The sequence below is a fragment of the Salmo trutta genome, chromosome 22 (genome assembly GCF_901001165.1).
Source record: "Salmo trutta chromosome 22, fSalTru1.1, whole genome shotgun sequence".
NCBI lineage: Eukaryota > Metazoa > Chordata > Actinopteri > Salmoniformes > Salmonidae > Salmo > Salmo trutta.
The window spans coordinates 46,271,175-46,288,041 of record NC_042978.1 but is presented as its reverse complement, the minus strand read 5'-3'; the positions used below and the strand labels follow the sequence as shown (position 1 = coordinate 46,288,041).

At 47.5% G+C, this 16,867-nt stretch overlaps 1 protein-coding gene across 3 annotated transcripts in view; it reads left to right on the top strand.

Moving 5' to 3' along the window:
• LOC115158830 (insulin receptor-like) overlaps nucleotides 1-16,867 on the top strand; it is a 178,533-nt gene that overhangs the window by 149,647 nt on the left and 12,019 nt on the right. For 2 of the 3 annotated variants that reach the window (XM_029708186.1, XM_029708184.1), the window contains exons 5-11: nucleotides 1,809-1,956; nucleotides 2,126-2,337; nucleotides 4,353-4,479; nucleotides 6,155-6,405; nucleotides 8,235-8,402; nucleotides 8,853-9,051; nucleotides 10,634-10,669. In XM_029708186.1, coding sequence (XP_029564046.1) covers nucleotides 1,809-1,956; nucleotides 2,126-2,337; nucleotides 4,353-4,479; nucleotides 6,155-6,405; nucleotides 8,235-8,402; nucleotides 8,853-9,051; nucleotides 10,634-10,669 — 1,141 coding nt within the window. The remainder of the gene's footprint in view (nucleotides 1-1,808; nucleotides 1,957-2,125; nucleotides 2,338-4,352; nucleotides 4,480-6,154; nucleotides 6,406-8,234; nucleotides 8,403-8,852; nucleotides 9,052-10,633; nucleotides 10,670-16,867) is intronic. The other variant, XM_029708185.1, reaches the window with a different exon arrangement.

Below are 16,867 nucleotides of genomic sequence, written 5' to 3'. Positions count from 1 at the left end.
CACCCTCACTACCAACCAACCTACTACCTACCACCCTCACTACCAACCAACCACCCTCCCACCCTCACTACCAACCACCCTCACTACCAACCAACCACCCTCACTACCTACCACCCTCACTACCAACCACCCTCACTACCAACCACCCTCACTACCAACCTATCGCCCTCAGTACCTACCACCCTCACTACCTACCGCCCTCATTACCAACCAACCGCATCACTCTTCACCACCCTCACTACCTACCACCCTCACTACCAACCACCCTTCAACCTACCACCCTCACTACCAACCACCCTTCAACCTACCACCCTCACTACCTACCACCCTCACTACCAACCACCCTACAACCTACCAACCACCCTACAACCTACCAACCACCCTACAACCTACCAACCACCCTACAACCTACCAACCACCCTCACTACCAACCACCCTCACTACCCAATATATCATTTGGTCACTTAACAGACTCTATTGATATTTCCAGGGGTTCAAAATGCTTTATACTGAAACTCACCTCATCCACTACCTGAACTGACTGTTTCCTCTCGTTACCTCAGTCAATATAGCAGCAGAGGTTAACTAACTGACTCTGTTTCCTCTCGTTACCTCAGTCAATATAGCAGCAGAGGTTAACTAACTGACTCTGTTTCCTCTCGTTACCTCAGTCAATATAGCAGCAGAGGTTAACTAACTGACTCTGTTTCCTCTCGTTACCTCAGTTAATATAGCAGCAGAGGTTAACTAACTGACTCTGTTTCCTCTCGTTACCTCAGTCAATATAGCAGCAGAGGTTAACTAACTGACTCTGTTTCCTCTTGTTACCTCAGTTAATATAGCAGCAGAGGTTAACTAACTGACTCTGTTTCCTCTCGTTACCTCAGTCAATATAGCAGCAAAGGTTAACTGACTGACTCTGTTTCCTCTTGTTACCTCAGTCAATATAGCAGCAGAGGTTAACTAACTGACTCTGTTTCCTCTTGTTACCTCAGTCAATATAGCAGCAGAGGTTAACTAACTAACTGACTCTGTTTCCTCTTGTTACCTCAGTCAATATAGCAGCAAAGGTTAACTAACTGACTCTGTTTCCTCTCGTTACCTCAGTCAATATAGCAGGTTAAAATCAAATCCAATTTTATTTGTCACACACATGTCATTTTGGTATTTGATTTTGAATTTTAAGACCTCTTGAAGTATAAAATAAAATTGCCATTTTTGGGGGATCATTTTTATCTGGCCTTACTGCTATTGTCACATACAAACACATTGAATAACAGATTCACAACATGGAACAGATATTAACCCCCCAAAAAATCTAAAGGAAGTTTGTTCTGAAGTGTCTGTCCTATATCTGAGAGATATTAGAAAGATCAGGATTGTTGTTGTTTTGTTACATGTATTTAACCCCATATTTTTGGTACTAAACAGTCTCCATATATACTTTCATTCATTTTTTTTAAACTGGTACCGAGGGACCTTCAAACAAGTCTAGAGCAAAACAACCGACATGTACGTGTTTGTGAGTCTCACCTTTCCATAGAGGGGTCATAACAAACACCGCTCTAGCTCTGGCAGCTGAAGTGAGCGATTGAGACGCATCCAATGCAAAACAGATTTTTCTATCTTAAACTGACAGATTTTTATGGAGATGTTTTTATTATGCTAATTTATATTTCCACGGGGGCGCGGACATCGACTCTAGCTAACTGACTGACTGTTTTCTCTCATAGCAGCAGAGGTTAACTGATTGACTGACTGACTGACTGACTGACTGACTGACTGACTGTTTCCTCTTTCTACATCAGACAACATAGCAGCAGAGCTGGAGGCTAACCTGGGTCAACTGGAGGAGATAACAGGCAACCTGACCATCAAGAGAGCCTACGCCCTCGTCTCTCTCTCCTTCCTCCGCAAGCTACGCGTCATCCGGGGAGAGACGCCAACCCAAGATGGGTAGGTCTTGTGTAGTAGTGCACTATATCAGACTAGGGTTTGAAACGTTGCCTGAATTAACATAGTACCTGGGAGACCAGTGTGCAGATTTATATGGTTGTTTTGTTCTACTGCTTTAGGTCAGTTGTTCATTTTCTCAACCTCTCTCTCTCTCTATGTACTTTATCAGGAACTACTCGTTCTACGCCTTGGACAACCAGAACCTGCGCCAGCTTTGGGACTGGAACAAACACAACCTGACCATCCTTCAGGGGCGCATGTTCTTCCTTCACAACTCCAAGCTGTGCATGTCTGAGATCCGCAAGATGGAGGAGGTGACAGGCACTAAGGGGAGAGGCATCAAGAATGAAATCGGCAGGACCGATGGAGACCAGGCCTCCTGTAAGACCAGCCAACGTGGAACTTTAGACAAACATGATCATATTATGTGACCGACCGGCTCGATGTGGTCTTATGTAGCAACATTTGAAATTGTGTTTTTTTTGCAGTGGATAAAAGTAGAGACTCAGAGCTAGAAAATTGTATATCATACACTATAGTTGATGAACAATAGGAAAGTAATTCTGCTTTGAACTTCACTTTTGAGAAAATGGCCCTTGGTGTACCTACTGGAGAGCTCTTCTTTGTCTACACCTGTTCAGCATCATTCACACCCTCTTAAGCTTTATCCCCACCCATCTCTTTAAGGATTCACATGTGAGGCCATGTACTAAACAACCGAAGAGTTCAAGACTAAAGGCTGGTTTATACTACGGGTGTGTTTGTAAATTTAATCTGGAGTGCCCAAGTGTGATCTGGGCGTTCGTAAACTCAAGAGTGTTGTCAGATTGTCCGTTCGTTCAGAGAGCACCCTGGATGCTCTGGCCGAGGAGTAGGGTTGATCCGAGCGTTCTAACCTAACAGCAGCAGTCAAGCATCCAAGCTAACTGGCTAACGTTGGCTAGCTACTTCCAGGCACAAATGAGAGAACACCTCACTCTGACCATTTTACAGAGCTGGTTAGGTTGTTATGTTATCCAGAGCGTTGGTGACTGTAACTGTGCTGCTGGCAACAATTTAATTACGCTTTTTTTTACCAACGTTTACTGACATCGTCCATATTCAACGGGTGTTGAGCGTTCGTAAATATGTCAGTTATTCTGCGCTCTGGTACACTCAGACGAGAGTGCTCTGAAATCAGAGTAGATAATCAAAGCGAATTTACCAGCTACGTCTATCGACAGTTGTCGCAGTGACGTCATAAACATTCTATTGTAATATAGAACCAGTCAAAAGTTTGGACACCTACTCATTCAAGGGTTTTTCTTCATTTTTACTATTTTCTACTTTATAGAAAACAGTACAAATAAAGAAAAACCCTTTAATGAGTAGGTGTCCAAACTTTTGACTGGTACTGCAGTTACTTGCATAGTGGAGTCTTTTGTTTAGACATGTAGCTAGCTAGCTAAACAATGAACCATAATCCCAACATGAATCTGCAGGTAGTTAACCAAACAGGTTCAATGTTAGCTAGCTTTCTTCAGGCGATTGCTAGTGCAATGCAAATGGCTCTGAGATACGAATACAATTACAACACAGATCATACACGTAACGTGAGCTAGCTAGCCAGCCAGCTAACATTAGCTAGCTAGCTAGCTAACAGTACACTTTAACTTGATTACTTTTTGACGAAATGAGAAACGTGTAATATCTGAAAATGTAGCTAGCTAGACTATCTTACTCGTATACAGGGATGGACACTTCTCCCTCTCTGTCACGGATGCCATGGTTGCCCTTAGTTTGAAGATGTTGTGTTTTATACAGCAGCCTTCTGTGTTCTCATTTCGACTGCATCTGCATTTTTGCAATCAAACGACTGAGTTTTCTCCATCTCCTTAGCCGTCATACTCTAATTCCACTGATTTCAAAACATTTCTGCCAAAAAAAAAACGTATTTTGATAAATAAATAAAAAGTTAACGTTCAAATGGCTCTCCTATGAAGTAGGGATGGGCGACATACGCCTTGTTTCCTGAAACGAGTCACATATAGTCGTTATGTAGCAGACATTTTTACCCAAGGTGTGACATACAGTTAACATTTACTATCAAGTATTTAGTGATCCTTTATGGCTCATTTTATAGAGCGTGGTGCTTGCAAACGCCAGGATCGTGGGTTAGATTCCCTCTTTGGGCCACCCATACAAAAATGGATGCTCGCATGACTGTAAGTTGCTTTGGGTAAAAGTGGTCAGTAGGTCAGTCCTCCAATCTGTATTTACAGTGTAGCCCCGAGCTATTTCAGTTACCTAGCATTTTTAGTTACCTCTTCTACAATATTGCTATTCTCCCACCTCCCTGATTCACCCTGATCACTCCTGTCCTTAAGCTCTGTCTGTCTCTGTTTCTTGGTCACCAGGTGAGACCCAGTTCCTGAATTTCACCACGGTGCGCACACAGTCGGACAAGATCCTCATCAAGTGGGAGCCTTTCTGGCCGCCGGACTATAGAGACCTACTGGGCTTCATGGTCCTCTACAAAGAGGCGTAAGTAGTAAACGATACATGAGTAAGTTATGCTCTTGCCCTGTGGGACAAGGTTACTATCTCCTAGAGGTAGAGCTGCCCTGGGCAACTGTAACTGCTGTTATTGTGAAGTGGAAACATCTAGGGGCGACATCGTCTCAGCCGCGAAGTGGTAGGTCATACAAGCTCACAGAACGGGACCGCCGAGTGCTGAAGCACGTAGCGCGTAAAAATCTGGGTTTGGCGAATGCCAGGAGAACGCTACCTGCCCGAATGCGTAGTGCCAACTGTAAAGTTTGGCGGGGGAGGAATGGGGCTGTTTTTCATGGTTCTGGCTAGGCCCCTTAGTTCCAGTGATGGGAAATCTTAACGCTACAGCATACAATGACATTCTAGACAATTCTGTGCTTCCGACTTTGTGGCCACAGTTTGGGGAAGGCCCTTTCCTGTTTCAGCATGACAATGCCCCCATGCGCAAAGTGAGGTCGATACAGAAATGGTTTGTCGAGATTGGTGTGGGAGACCCTTGACTGGTATGCACAGAGCCCTGACCTCAACCCCGTCAAACAGCTTTGGGATGAATTGGAACACCGACTGTGAGCCAGGCCTAATCGCCCGACCTCACTAATGCTTTTGTGGCTGAAAGAAAATCCCTGCAGCAATGTTCCAACATCTAGTGGAAAGCATTCCCCCGAAGAGTGGAGGCTGTTATAGCAGAAAGGGGTCATATATATCCCACCCACTAGGGTGCAAGGCCTCCTCAGACGATCTCGCAGGTGAAGAAGCCAGATGTGGAGGTCCTGGGCTGGCGTGGTTACACGTGATCTGCGGTTGTCAGGCCGGTTGCATGTACTGCCAAATTCTCTAAAACAACATGGAAGTGGCTTATGGTAGAGAAAAAAAAATTCTACAGTCAGCATGTCAATTGCACGCTCCCTCAACTTGAGACATCGGTGGCTTTGTTGTGTGACAAAACTGCACATTTTAGAGTGGCCTTATATTGTCCCCAGCACAAGGTGTAATGATCATGCTGTTTAATCAGCTTCTTGATATGCCACACCTGTCAGGTGAATGGATTATCTTGGCAAAGAAGAAATGCTCATTTAAACACATTTGTGCCCAAAATTTGAGAGAAATAAGCTTTTTGGCGTATGGAAATATTTCTGGGAACTTTTATTTCAGCTCATGAAACATGGGACCAACATTTTACGTGTTGTTTTTATATTTTTGTCCAGTATAATTACAAATAATTAGCAAATTGACTGCATATTGACGACAAGAAGCCCAAACCGATATGTTTGACTAAAACAATAATTTTAAACCTTGCTTAAATTTGCATACGATCACGTGTCTCTCTTATGTCTGAGAATATTTGGGAACAGATTTCTTCAATTAAAATCACTTGGAGCTTATTTCCTGATGTTTTTAGTTTTTTTTTATGTCCAACAACAACATTTGTTTTTGCTCAGAAAGCTTGGGGGGGCCAATAGCTTGGTGGGCCAAACCCTGCTGTAAGGTGTCAAAAGTGTTGAATCGAAAAGGTGTGTAGTTTATATAGGAGGTTCCATGACTATGTAGATAGGGCAGCAGTCTCTAAGGTGTAGATTAGAGTAGCGGGTGGTAGCCGGCTAGTAACAGTAACAGTTGTGTCTCTACTATTAGTATGTCAGTGTCTTTCTGTCCTCTCCATCTCCAGGCCTTATAAGAACGTGACAGAGTTTGATGGTCAGGACGCGTGCGGCTCTAACAGCTGGGTGATAGCTGACGTCGACCCTCCACCCCGGGCCACGGAGGGGAAGGAGCAGGCGGAGCCTGGCTTCCTCATCCATCCTATGAAGCCCTGGACGCAGTACGCCATCATGGTCAAGACCCAGCTCTCCGCCTCAGACGAACACCAGGTCCACGGGGCCAAGAGTGAAATCATCTACGTCCGCACCAATGCCACCAGTGAGTCACAAACATAGTCCTCCGTCCTTACAGCATTCTACTACTGAGTCGCAAACATAGTCCTCCGTCCTTACAGCATTCTGCTACTGAGTCGCAAACATAGTCCTCCGTCCTTACAGCATTCTGCTACTGAGTCGCAAACATAGTCCTCCGTCCTTACAGCATTCTGCTACTGAGTCGCAAACATAGTCCTCCGTCCTTACAGCATTCTGCTACTGAGTCGCAAACATAGTCCTCCGTCCTTACAGCATTCTGCTACTGAGTCGCAAACATAGTCCTCCGTCCTTACAGCATTCTGCTACTGAGTCGCAAACATAGTCCTCCGTCCTTACAGCATTCTGCTACTGAGTCGCAAACATAGTCCTCCGTCCTTACAGCATTCTGCTACTGAGTCGCAAACATAGTCCTCCGTCCTTACAGCATTCTGCTACTGAGTCGCAAACATAGTCCTCCGTCCTTACAGCATTCTGCTACTGAGTCGCAAACATAGTCCTCCGTCCTTACAGCATTCTGCTACTGAGTCGCAAACATAGTCCTCCGTCCTTACAGCATTCTGCTACTGAGTCGCAAACATAGTCCTCCGTCCTTACAGCATTCTGCTACTGAGTCGCAAACATAGTCCTCCGTCCTTACAGCATTCTGCTACTGAGTCGCAAACATAGTCCTCCGTCCTTACAGCATTCTGCTACTGAGTCGCAAACATAGTCCTCCGTCCTTACAGCATTCTGCTACTGAGTCGCAAACATAGTCCTCCGACCTTACAGCATTCTGCTACTGAGTCGCAAACATAGTCCTCCGTCCTTACAGCATTCTGCATAATTGTTATCTGATTAAAATGTCACAATTATTATTTTCATCAAGACCATAAACATTTTCATGCTGACATAAAAAGGTCATCACTAATGTCGTTGTATAACCCACAGTAAAGATCATCACTAATGTTATTGTATATAACCCACATAAAGCAAGGTATGAGCTTCGGTTTCAATGGCACCATCGTTACTGAAAGTACAGACATGTTTAGCTAGGGGAGTGTTTGGGGCCACTCCACATCTACATTTAGAAAAATAGCTTTGGATATGGATGAAACGGTACGCACACATGGTTCTGCCCCAGAAGGTCATTTAAAAGGCAGTAAGTCGGTAAGCAGTTTGTTACTTTCAGGTTGGTTTTCCAGTTGGTACCCACTTTAGTTCATTGCTCTCTGAAAGTGTTTATTCAAAAGCATTTTGGTCATTTCTAGAATACACTCTGTCCATATCAGCGAGGTGAGCCATATGGGCGCAGTTGAAAAAGGCTTTGACATGGTACTGTAAATCAAACATATTTACAATTGCAACATCACAAGCCCATAAAATGACATGTTTACATAGACGTTCATTTGGCATGCTGCAAAATCTCTGCCAATTAAAAAAAATAAAAATCCATAGCCACTGGTGATGCCATGGAATTTTCCAGCCCGTATAATTTTGAATAGCAGCATTTGACATGTATTTACCCACACCAAGGTATAATCTGCAGCTCTGTTAAAAACACAGTTAACACCAGTATAATTTGTCCCCATACTGCTCCAGCAGAAATAATACTAGGTAGCACCTATGAATCAAACAGTTTCAGTGAAACATTTTTAAAGGTAGGCCAACCATGACTTTACTCTTTACAATGATGGCACTAAGGGCACAATTTACATGGTTAGCTATGTACTTAACAGACACAATGTAATCCTAGATAACAGACTGTAGAAGCTGACTGTTATCCACCAATAGGTCCCCTCCAGCCCCTGTCTGACAACAATCCCTACTCTAACTCTAGCAATGTTGTTATTTCAGAGCCGTCGGTGCCGCTGGACCCCATCTCATCGTCCAACTCGTCCTCTCAAATCATCCTGAAGTGGAAACCCCCCACGGACCCCAACGGGAACATCACTCACTACCTGGTGTATTGTCAGCAGCAGCCTGAGGACAGCGACCTCTACAAGTTTGATTACTGTCAGAAAGGTGAGACACGGAGTGTTGTCATTGTTCACATGATTATTTCCTATTACAGTTTAAGAAGAGATCAATCAATCGTGTCCGATGATGCCTTCCCTGTGGCTCAGTTGGTAGAGCGTGGTGTTTGCAACACCAGGGTTGTGGGTTCGATTCCCACGGGGGGCCAGCACAGAAACAAAAAATGTATGAAATTGTATGAAATGTATGCATTCACTACTGTAAGTCACTCTGGATAAGAGTGTCTGCTAAATGACTAAAATGTAAAAAAATGTAAAAAATGTAAATCCATTGACCAATGAGAACGGGATGTGTGGGTCGTCCCCTATTTTGGTGCAGATGTGACATTTGGGACCATTGGGATTCAGTTTTTTTTTTTTTAACGTTTTTTTATTAAACTTTATTTAGTTGGGATGTGACAGTTGGGATTCTAACTGTCTTTTGTCTGCCTGTCTGTAGGAATGAAGCTTCCGTCGCGAGCTCCAACCCACCTGGACACTGAAGAGGAACAGAAATGGAACCAAACAGACGAGCCTGGGCCAGGGAACCGCTGCTGTTCCTGCCCCAAAACAGAGACCCAGCTCAAGAAGGAGGCCGATGAGTCTGAGTATCGCAAAGCCTTTGAAAACTACATCCACAACGAAGTGTTTGAACCCAGGTAGGATTATAGCAGAGTTACACTACATGATCAAAAGTATGTGGACACTTGCTCGTAAAACATCTCATTCCAAAATCAGGGGCATTAATATGCTGCTATAACAGCCTCCACTCTTCTGGGAAGGCTTTCCACTAGACGTTGCAACATTGCTGCGGGGACTTGCTTCCATTCAGCCACGAGAGCATTAGTGAGGTCGGGCACTGATGTTGGGCGAATAGACCTGGCTCGTAGTCGGCGTTCCAATTCATCCCAAAGGTGTTCGATGGGGTTGAGGTCAGGGCTCTGTGCAGGCCAGTCAAGGTCTTCCACACCAATCTCGACAAACTATTTCTGTATGGACCTCGCTTTGTGCACAGGGGCATTGTCATGGTGAAATAGGAAAGGGCCTTCCCCAAACTGTTGCCACAAAGTTGGAAGCACAGAATTGTCTAGAATGTCATTGTATACTGTAGCGTTAAGATTTCCCATCACTGAAACTAAGGGGCCTAGCCCAAACCATGAAAAACACCCCCAGACCATTATTCCTCCTCCACCAAACTTTACAGTTGGCACTATGCATTGGGGCAGGTAGTGTTCTCCTGGCATTCGCCAAACCCAGATTCGTCCTTCAGACTGCCAGATGGTGAAGCGTGATTCATCACTTCAGAGAACGCGTTTCCACTGCTCCAGAGTCCAATGGCGGCGAGCTTTACACCTCTCCAGCTGATGCTTGGCATTGGTGAGTGGTGAGTTTAGGCTTGTGTGCGGCTGCTCTGCCATGGAAACCCATTCCATGAACTTCCCAATGAACAGTTCTTGTGCTGATGTTGCTTCCAGAGGCAGTTTGGAACTCGGTAGTGAGTGTTGCAACCGAGGACAGACGATTTTTACGTGCCATGCTCTTCAGCACTCGGCAGTCCCGTTCTGTGAGCTTGTGTGGCTTACCACTTCGCAGCTGAGCCGTTGTTGCTCCTGTCACTTCAAAATAACAGCATTTACAGATGACCAGGGCAGCTTTAGCAGGGCATACATTTTACAAACTGACTTGTTGGAAAGGTGGCATCCTATGATGGTGCCACATTGAAAGTCACTGAGGTCTTCAGTGAGGCCATTCTACTGCCAATGTTTGTCTATGGAGATTGCATGGCCGTGTGCTCGATTTTATACACCAGTCAGCAAAGGATGTGGCTGAAATAGCCAAATCCACTCATTTCAAGGGGTGTCCACATACTTTTGTGTATAGAGTGTATGATTTTAGCAGAGTTACATCCACAAAGTGTTGATATCAGGTGTGAGAACAGTAGAGATACCATCGTAACAAAGTGTTGATATCAGGTGTGAGAACAGTAGAGATACCTTCATAGCAAAGTGTTGATATCAGGTATGAGAACAGTAGTAGTGTCACAGTTTGGTGTTGTAGTAAAGGCATAACAGTTGTCTATACCTCAGAAAGTACCCCAGAGCTCAGGGAACCCTGCGAGAAACTGAGGACTACGGGCTACTGTACGCTCCTAACAAGGCTATTCAGTTAACATAAGGGAAGGTTATCAGACGGTCTGATGGCAGGTAGGCCCTGAACACAGCTCATCTCTCATTCCTCCAGAACAACACCTGCTGTAAGCAACTCTTCTGACAATGGGTAAGCCAATGGCGTTCAAGTGCTGGTGTTAATGCCCAGCCACCCCTCACCCTTGTCAGCCAATCAGAGCACAAAAACCAGCAGCTCTATGTCAGTGGTGGTATGCGTAATTTGATGCACTAATTTGTTGGGAGGGGGGGGGGGGACTAAACTAACTCGCCCCCACCTCCTCTCTGTGCTTCCAATCCTGTGTTTGTGTTAATTCACAACTATCAATGTTCTCGCCTTGGTGGAGAGCTCTGGGAAAATGTATCTCCCTCTATGTGACAATTGAAATGCCTGCTCAACCCAAGCATGATGATGGAGCGTCAGCGCTGTGAAGAACACCGTAGTTTAATTAGTGAAAGCCTCTATGAATTCTGTTCCCCTTTGATCGTGATTCCAGGAATATGTGAGAAGAGATTAATTGTGTATCGTTCTGTTGCGTCGGCACCAGAGGCTCTTTGGCAGGTGGACTAGCAAGCAGAGCTGGCTTTCAGGCGCGCTGTTGACAGGCCCCTGGGCTGACACTCACACATACATACACACACACACACACACACACACACACCCCGTTTAACCACAGGAAGGCATGTGTATCATAGATGCTGAGAGGAGGCATGGGAGATCGCTATCTGAGTTGGTCTCTTCTGCTTTGCCGCGGTTTCAAGCGGTGTGGTCCGGCCTTGGCCCTTCTGCTTTAACTCTCCAGTCACGAGAGATGTTTTCATCCTGTAGCCAGTCAGTGTGTTTCTACTACAGCCGAGCTGTAATTTAGTAGCTAGCTGGTGGGGTGGGGGGGAGATTAGTGTCTGGGCCCTGACTGTGAGTGGTCTGTAATTCAACAGTAATTTAGTAGCTGGTTGGGTGGGGGGAGATTACAGTGTCTGGGCCCTGACTGTGAGTGGTCTGTAATTCAACAGTAATTTAGTAGCTGGTGGGGTGGGGGGAGATTACAGTGTCTGGGCCCTGACTGTGAGTGGTCTGTAATTCAACAGTAATTTAGTAGCTGGTGGGGTGGGGGGAGATTACAGTGTCTGGGCCCTGACTGTGAGTGGTCTGTAATTCAACAGTAATTTAGTAGCTAGCTGGTGGGGTGGGGGGGAGATTACAGTGTCTGGGCCCTGACTGTGAGTGGTCTGTAATTCAACTGTAATTTAGTCGCTAGCTGGTGGGGTGGGGGGGAGATTACAGTGTCTGGGCCCTGACTGTGAGTGGTCTGTAATTCAACTGTAATTTAGTAGCTAGCTGGTGGGGTGGGGGGGAGATTACAGTGTCTGGGCCCTGACTGTGAGTGGTCTGTAATTCAACTGTAATTTAGTAGCTAGCTGGTGGGGTGGGGGGGGGGAGATTACAGTGTCTGGGCCCTGACTGTGAGTGGTCTGTAATTCAACTGTAATTTAGTAGCTAGCTGGTGGGGTGGGGGGGAGATTACAGTGTGTGGGCCCTGACTGTGAGTGGTCTATAATTCAACTGTAATTTAGTAGCTAGCTGGTGGGGTGGGGGGGGAGACTACAGTGTCTGGGCCCTGACTGTGAGTGGTCTGTAATTCAGCTGTAATTTAGTAGCTGGTGGGGTGGGGGGGAGATTAGTGTCTGGGCCCTGACTGTGAGTGGTCTGTAATTCAACTGTAATTTAGTAGCTAGTAGGGTGGGGGGGAGATTAGTGTCTGGGCCCTGACTGTGAGTGGTCTGTAATTCAACTGTAATTTAGTAGCTAGTAGGGTGGGGGGGAGATTAGTGTCTGGGCCCTGACTGTGAGTGGTCTGTAATTCAACTGTAATTTAGTAGCTAGTGGGGGGGGGGGGGGGGGGGGGGCTACAGTGTCTGGTCCCTGACTGTGAGTGGTCTGTAATTCAACTGTAATTTAGTAGCTAGTGGGGGGGGCCTACAGTGTCTGGTCCCTGACTGTGAGTGGTCTGTAATTCAACTGTAATTTAGTAGCTAGTGGGGGGGGCCTACAGTGTCTGGTCCCTGACTGTGAGTGGTCTGTAATTCAACTGTAATTTAGTAGCTAGTGGGGGGGGCCTACAGTGTCTGGTCCCTGACTGTGAGTGGTCTGTAATTCAACTGTAATTTAGTAGCTAGTGGGGGGGGCCTACAGTGTCTGGTCCCTGACTGTGAGTGGTCTGTAATTCAACTGTAATTTAGTAGCTAGTGGGGGGGGCCTACAGTGTCTGGTCCCTGACTGTGAGTGGTCTGTAATTCAACTGTAATTTAGTAGCTAGTGGGGGGGGCCTACAGTGTCTGGTCCCTGACTGTGAGTGGTCTGTAATTCAACTGTAATTTAGTAGCTAGTGGGGGGGGCCTACAGTGTCTGGTCCCTGACTGTGAGTGGTCTGTAGCTGTTATTCACAGTCACAGGAACACTGTGCTCCGTCTCTCCCTTTGTTTGTCCCTGGATGGATGTGTGTGTGTGTTCTAGCGTGCTATCAAGCTAGCCCCAACCCTGTGTGTGTCCCTGTTTACGCTCTGTTCCGGAACCCAGCTGCAGAGGGGGAGAAGGAGGGGGTTGTCTGGTGCCCCCCACCTACACCCCCCCCCCTCCCCCCTTCCCATGGGAGTGATTATTGTACCCATTACTATCCATTCATGCAGACTGCCACCCTGCCGTTTAGACTGCTACACACACACACACACACACACACACAGTTGAGACCTCAGCTGGGGTTTAATGGAAGACATGGTAATTATGATACAGGAAGTGAACAAGGAGTTCAGACAGACAACAGTACCAGACTAGTTATCTCCTAATTACCCCCTTCCCTCTAAACTTTACTGGTGCTGCGATGTCCGGCAGAGCGAGACAGGTCCGGCAGAGCGAGACAGGTCCGGCAGAGCGAGACAGACAACAGTATAGTGAATATATATATACTGCTCAAAAAAATAAAGGGAACACTTAAACAACACAATGTAACTCCAAGTCAATCACACTTCTGTGAAATCAAACTGTCCACTTAGGAAGCAACACTGATTGACAATACATTTCACATGCTGTTGTGCAAATGGAATAGACAACAGGTGGAAATTATAGGCAATTAGCAAGACACCCCCAATAAAGGAGTGGTTCTGCAGGTGGTGACCACAGACCACTTCTCAGTTCCTATGCTTCCTGGCTGATGTTTTGGTCACTTTTGAATGCTGGCGGTGCTTTCACTCTAGTGGTAGCATGAGACGGAGTCTACAACCCACACAAGTGGCTCAGGTAGTGCAGCTCATCCAGGATGGCACATCAATGCGAGCTGTGGCAAGAAGGTTTGCTGTGTCTGTCAGTGTAGTGTCCAGAGCATGGAGGCGCTACCAGGAGACAGGCCAGTACATCAGGAAACGTGGAGGAGGCCGTAGGAGGGCAACAAAGCAGCAGCAGGACCGCTACCTCCGCCTTTGTGCAAGGAGGAGCAGGCGGAGCACTGCCAGAACCCTGCAAAATGACCTCCAGCAGGCCACAAATGTGCATGTGTCTGCTCAAACGGTCAGAAACAGACTCCATGAGGGTGGTATGAGGGCCCGACGTCCACAGGTGGGGGTTGTGCTTACAGCCCAACACCGTGCAGGACGTTTGGCATTTGCCAGAGAACACCAAGATTGGCAAATTCGCCACTGGCGCCCTGTGCTCTTCACAGATGAAAGCAGGTTCACACTGAGCACATGTGACAGACGTGACAGAGTCTGGAGACGCCGTGGAGAACGTTCTGCTGCCTGCAACATCCTCCAGCATGACCGGTTTGGCGGTGGGTCAGTCATGGTGTGGGGTGGCATTTCTTTGGGGGGCCGCACAGCCCTCCATGTGCTCGCCAGAGGTAGCCTGACTGCCATTAGGTACCGAGATGAGATCCTCAGACCCCTTGTGAGACCATATGCTGGTGCGGTTGGCCCTGGGTTCCTCCTAATGCAAGACAATGCTAGACCTCATGTGGCTGGAGGGTGTCAGCAGTTCCTGCAAGAGGAAGGCATTGATGCTATGGACTGGCCCGCCCGTTCCCCAGACCTGAATCCAATTGAGCACATCTGGGACATCATGTCTCGCTCCATCCACCAACGCCACGTTGCACCACAGACTGTCCAGGAGTTGGCGGATGCTTTAGTCCAGGTCTGGGAGGAGATCCCTCAGGAGACCATCCGCCACCTCATCAGGAGCATGCCCAGGCGTTGTAGGGAGGTCATACAGGCATGTGGAGGCCACACACACTACTGAGCCTCATTATGACTTGTTTTAAGGACATTACATCAAAGTTGGATCAGCCTGTAGTGTGGTTTTCCACTTTAATTTTGAGTGTGACTCCAAATCCAGACCTCCATGGGTTGATAAATTGGATTTCCATTGATTATTTTTGTGTGATTTTGTTTTCAGCACATTCAACTATGTAAAGAAAAAAGTATTTAATAAGATTATTTCATTCATTCAGATCTAGGATGGGTTATTTTAGTGTTCCTTTTGTTTCTTTGAGCAGTGCATATATATATATATATATATATGACCCTTTTATCCGAAGTGGCATCAATTTTGCCTATGGGTGGTCCTGAGAATCGAACCCACTGTCCCAGTGTTGCAAGCACCATGCTCTCTCTACTGACTGAGCTATAGAGGACCACGTGAATGGATAGACTGTTTGTAACCCACCGTGACCCAGTACTGTCTGTCTATCAGTGGTGCCGTCTGTCAGTGGTGCCGTCTGTCTGTCAGTGGTGCCGTCTGTCTGTCTGTCTCTGTCTGTGGTGCCATCTGTCTGTCTCTGTCTGTGGTGCCATCTGTCTGTCTCTGTCTGTGGTGCCATCTGTCTGTCTGTCTGTGGTGCCATCTGTCTGTCTGTCTATGGTGCCGTCTATCTGTCTGTCTGTCTGTGGTGCCGTCTGTCTGTCTGTCTGTCTGTCTGTCTGTCTGTCTGTGGTGCCATCTGTCTGTCTGTTTGTCTGTCTGTGGTGCCGTCTGTCTGTCTGTGGTGCCGTCTGTCTGTCTGTCTGTGGTGCCGTCTGTCTGTCTGTCCGTCTATGGTGCTGTCTGTCTGTCTGTGGTGCTGTCTGTCCGTCTGTGGTGCTGTCTGTCCGTCTGTGGTGCTGTCTGTCTGTCTGTGGTGCTGTCTGTCCGTCTGGTGCTGTCTGTCCGTCTGTGGTGCTATCTGTCCGTCTGTCTGTCTGTGGTGCTGTCTGTCTGTCTGTGGTGCTGTCTGTCCGTCTGTGGTGCTGTCTGTCCGTCTGTGGTGCTGTCTGTCCGTCTGTGGTGCTGTCTGTCCGTCTGTGGTGCTGTCTGTCTGTCTGTGGTGCTGTCTGTCCGTCTGTGGTGCTGTCTGTCCGTCTGTGGTGCTGTCTGTCCGTCTGTGGTGCTATCTGTCCGTCTGTCTGTCTGTCTGTGGGGCCGTCTCTGTCTGTCCGTCCGTCCGTGGTGCTGTCTCTGTCCGTCTGTCTGTCCATCGATGCAGTCTGTCTGTCGGGCTGGGGCTTGGACGTGGGGCTGTCTGTCTGTCTGTTTGTCTGTGGTGCTGTTTGTCTGTGGTGCCGTCTGTCTGTCTGTCTGTCTGTCTGTGGTGCCGTTGCCGTCTGTCAGTCTGTACATCTGTCTGTCTGTCCGTCTGTCAGTGGTGCTATCTTTAAGTCTGTCCGTCTGTCTGTCTGTCTCATTGGTGCTGTTTGTCAGTGGTGCTGTTTGTCAGTGGTGCTGTCCGTCTGTGGTGCCGTCTGTCCGTCTGTGGTGCCGTCTGTCCGTCTGTGGTGCTGTCTGTCTGTCTGCCCGTCTGTGGTGCCGTCTGTCCGTCTGTGGTGCTGCCTGTCCGTCTGTGGTGCTGTCTGTCTGTCTGCCCGTCTGTGGTGCCGTCTGTCCGTCTGTGGTGCTGTCTGTCCGTCTGTGGTGCTGTCTGTCTGTCTGCCCGTCTGTGGTGCCGTCTGTCCGTCTGTGGTGCTGTCTGTCCGTCTGTGGTGCTGTCTGTCTGTCTGTCTGCCCGTCTGTGGTGCCGTCTGTGGTGCTGTCTGTCTGTCTGCCCGTCTGTGGTGCTGTCTGTCCGTCTGTGGTGCTGTCTGTCTGTCTGCCTGTCGGTGGTGCCGTCTGTCCGTCTGTGGTGTTGTCTGTCCGTCTGTGGTGCTGTCTGTCTGTCTGTCTGCCCGTCTGTGGTGCCGTCTGTGGTGCTGTCTGTCTGTCTGCCCGTCTGTGGTGCCGTCTGTCCGTCTGTGGTGCTGTCTGTCCGTCTGTGGTGCTGTCTGTCCGTCTGTGGTGCTGTCTGTCTGTCTG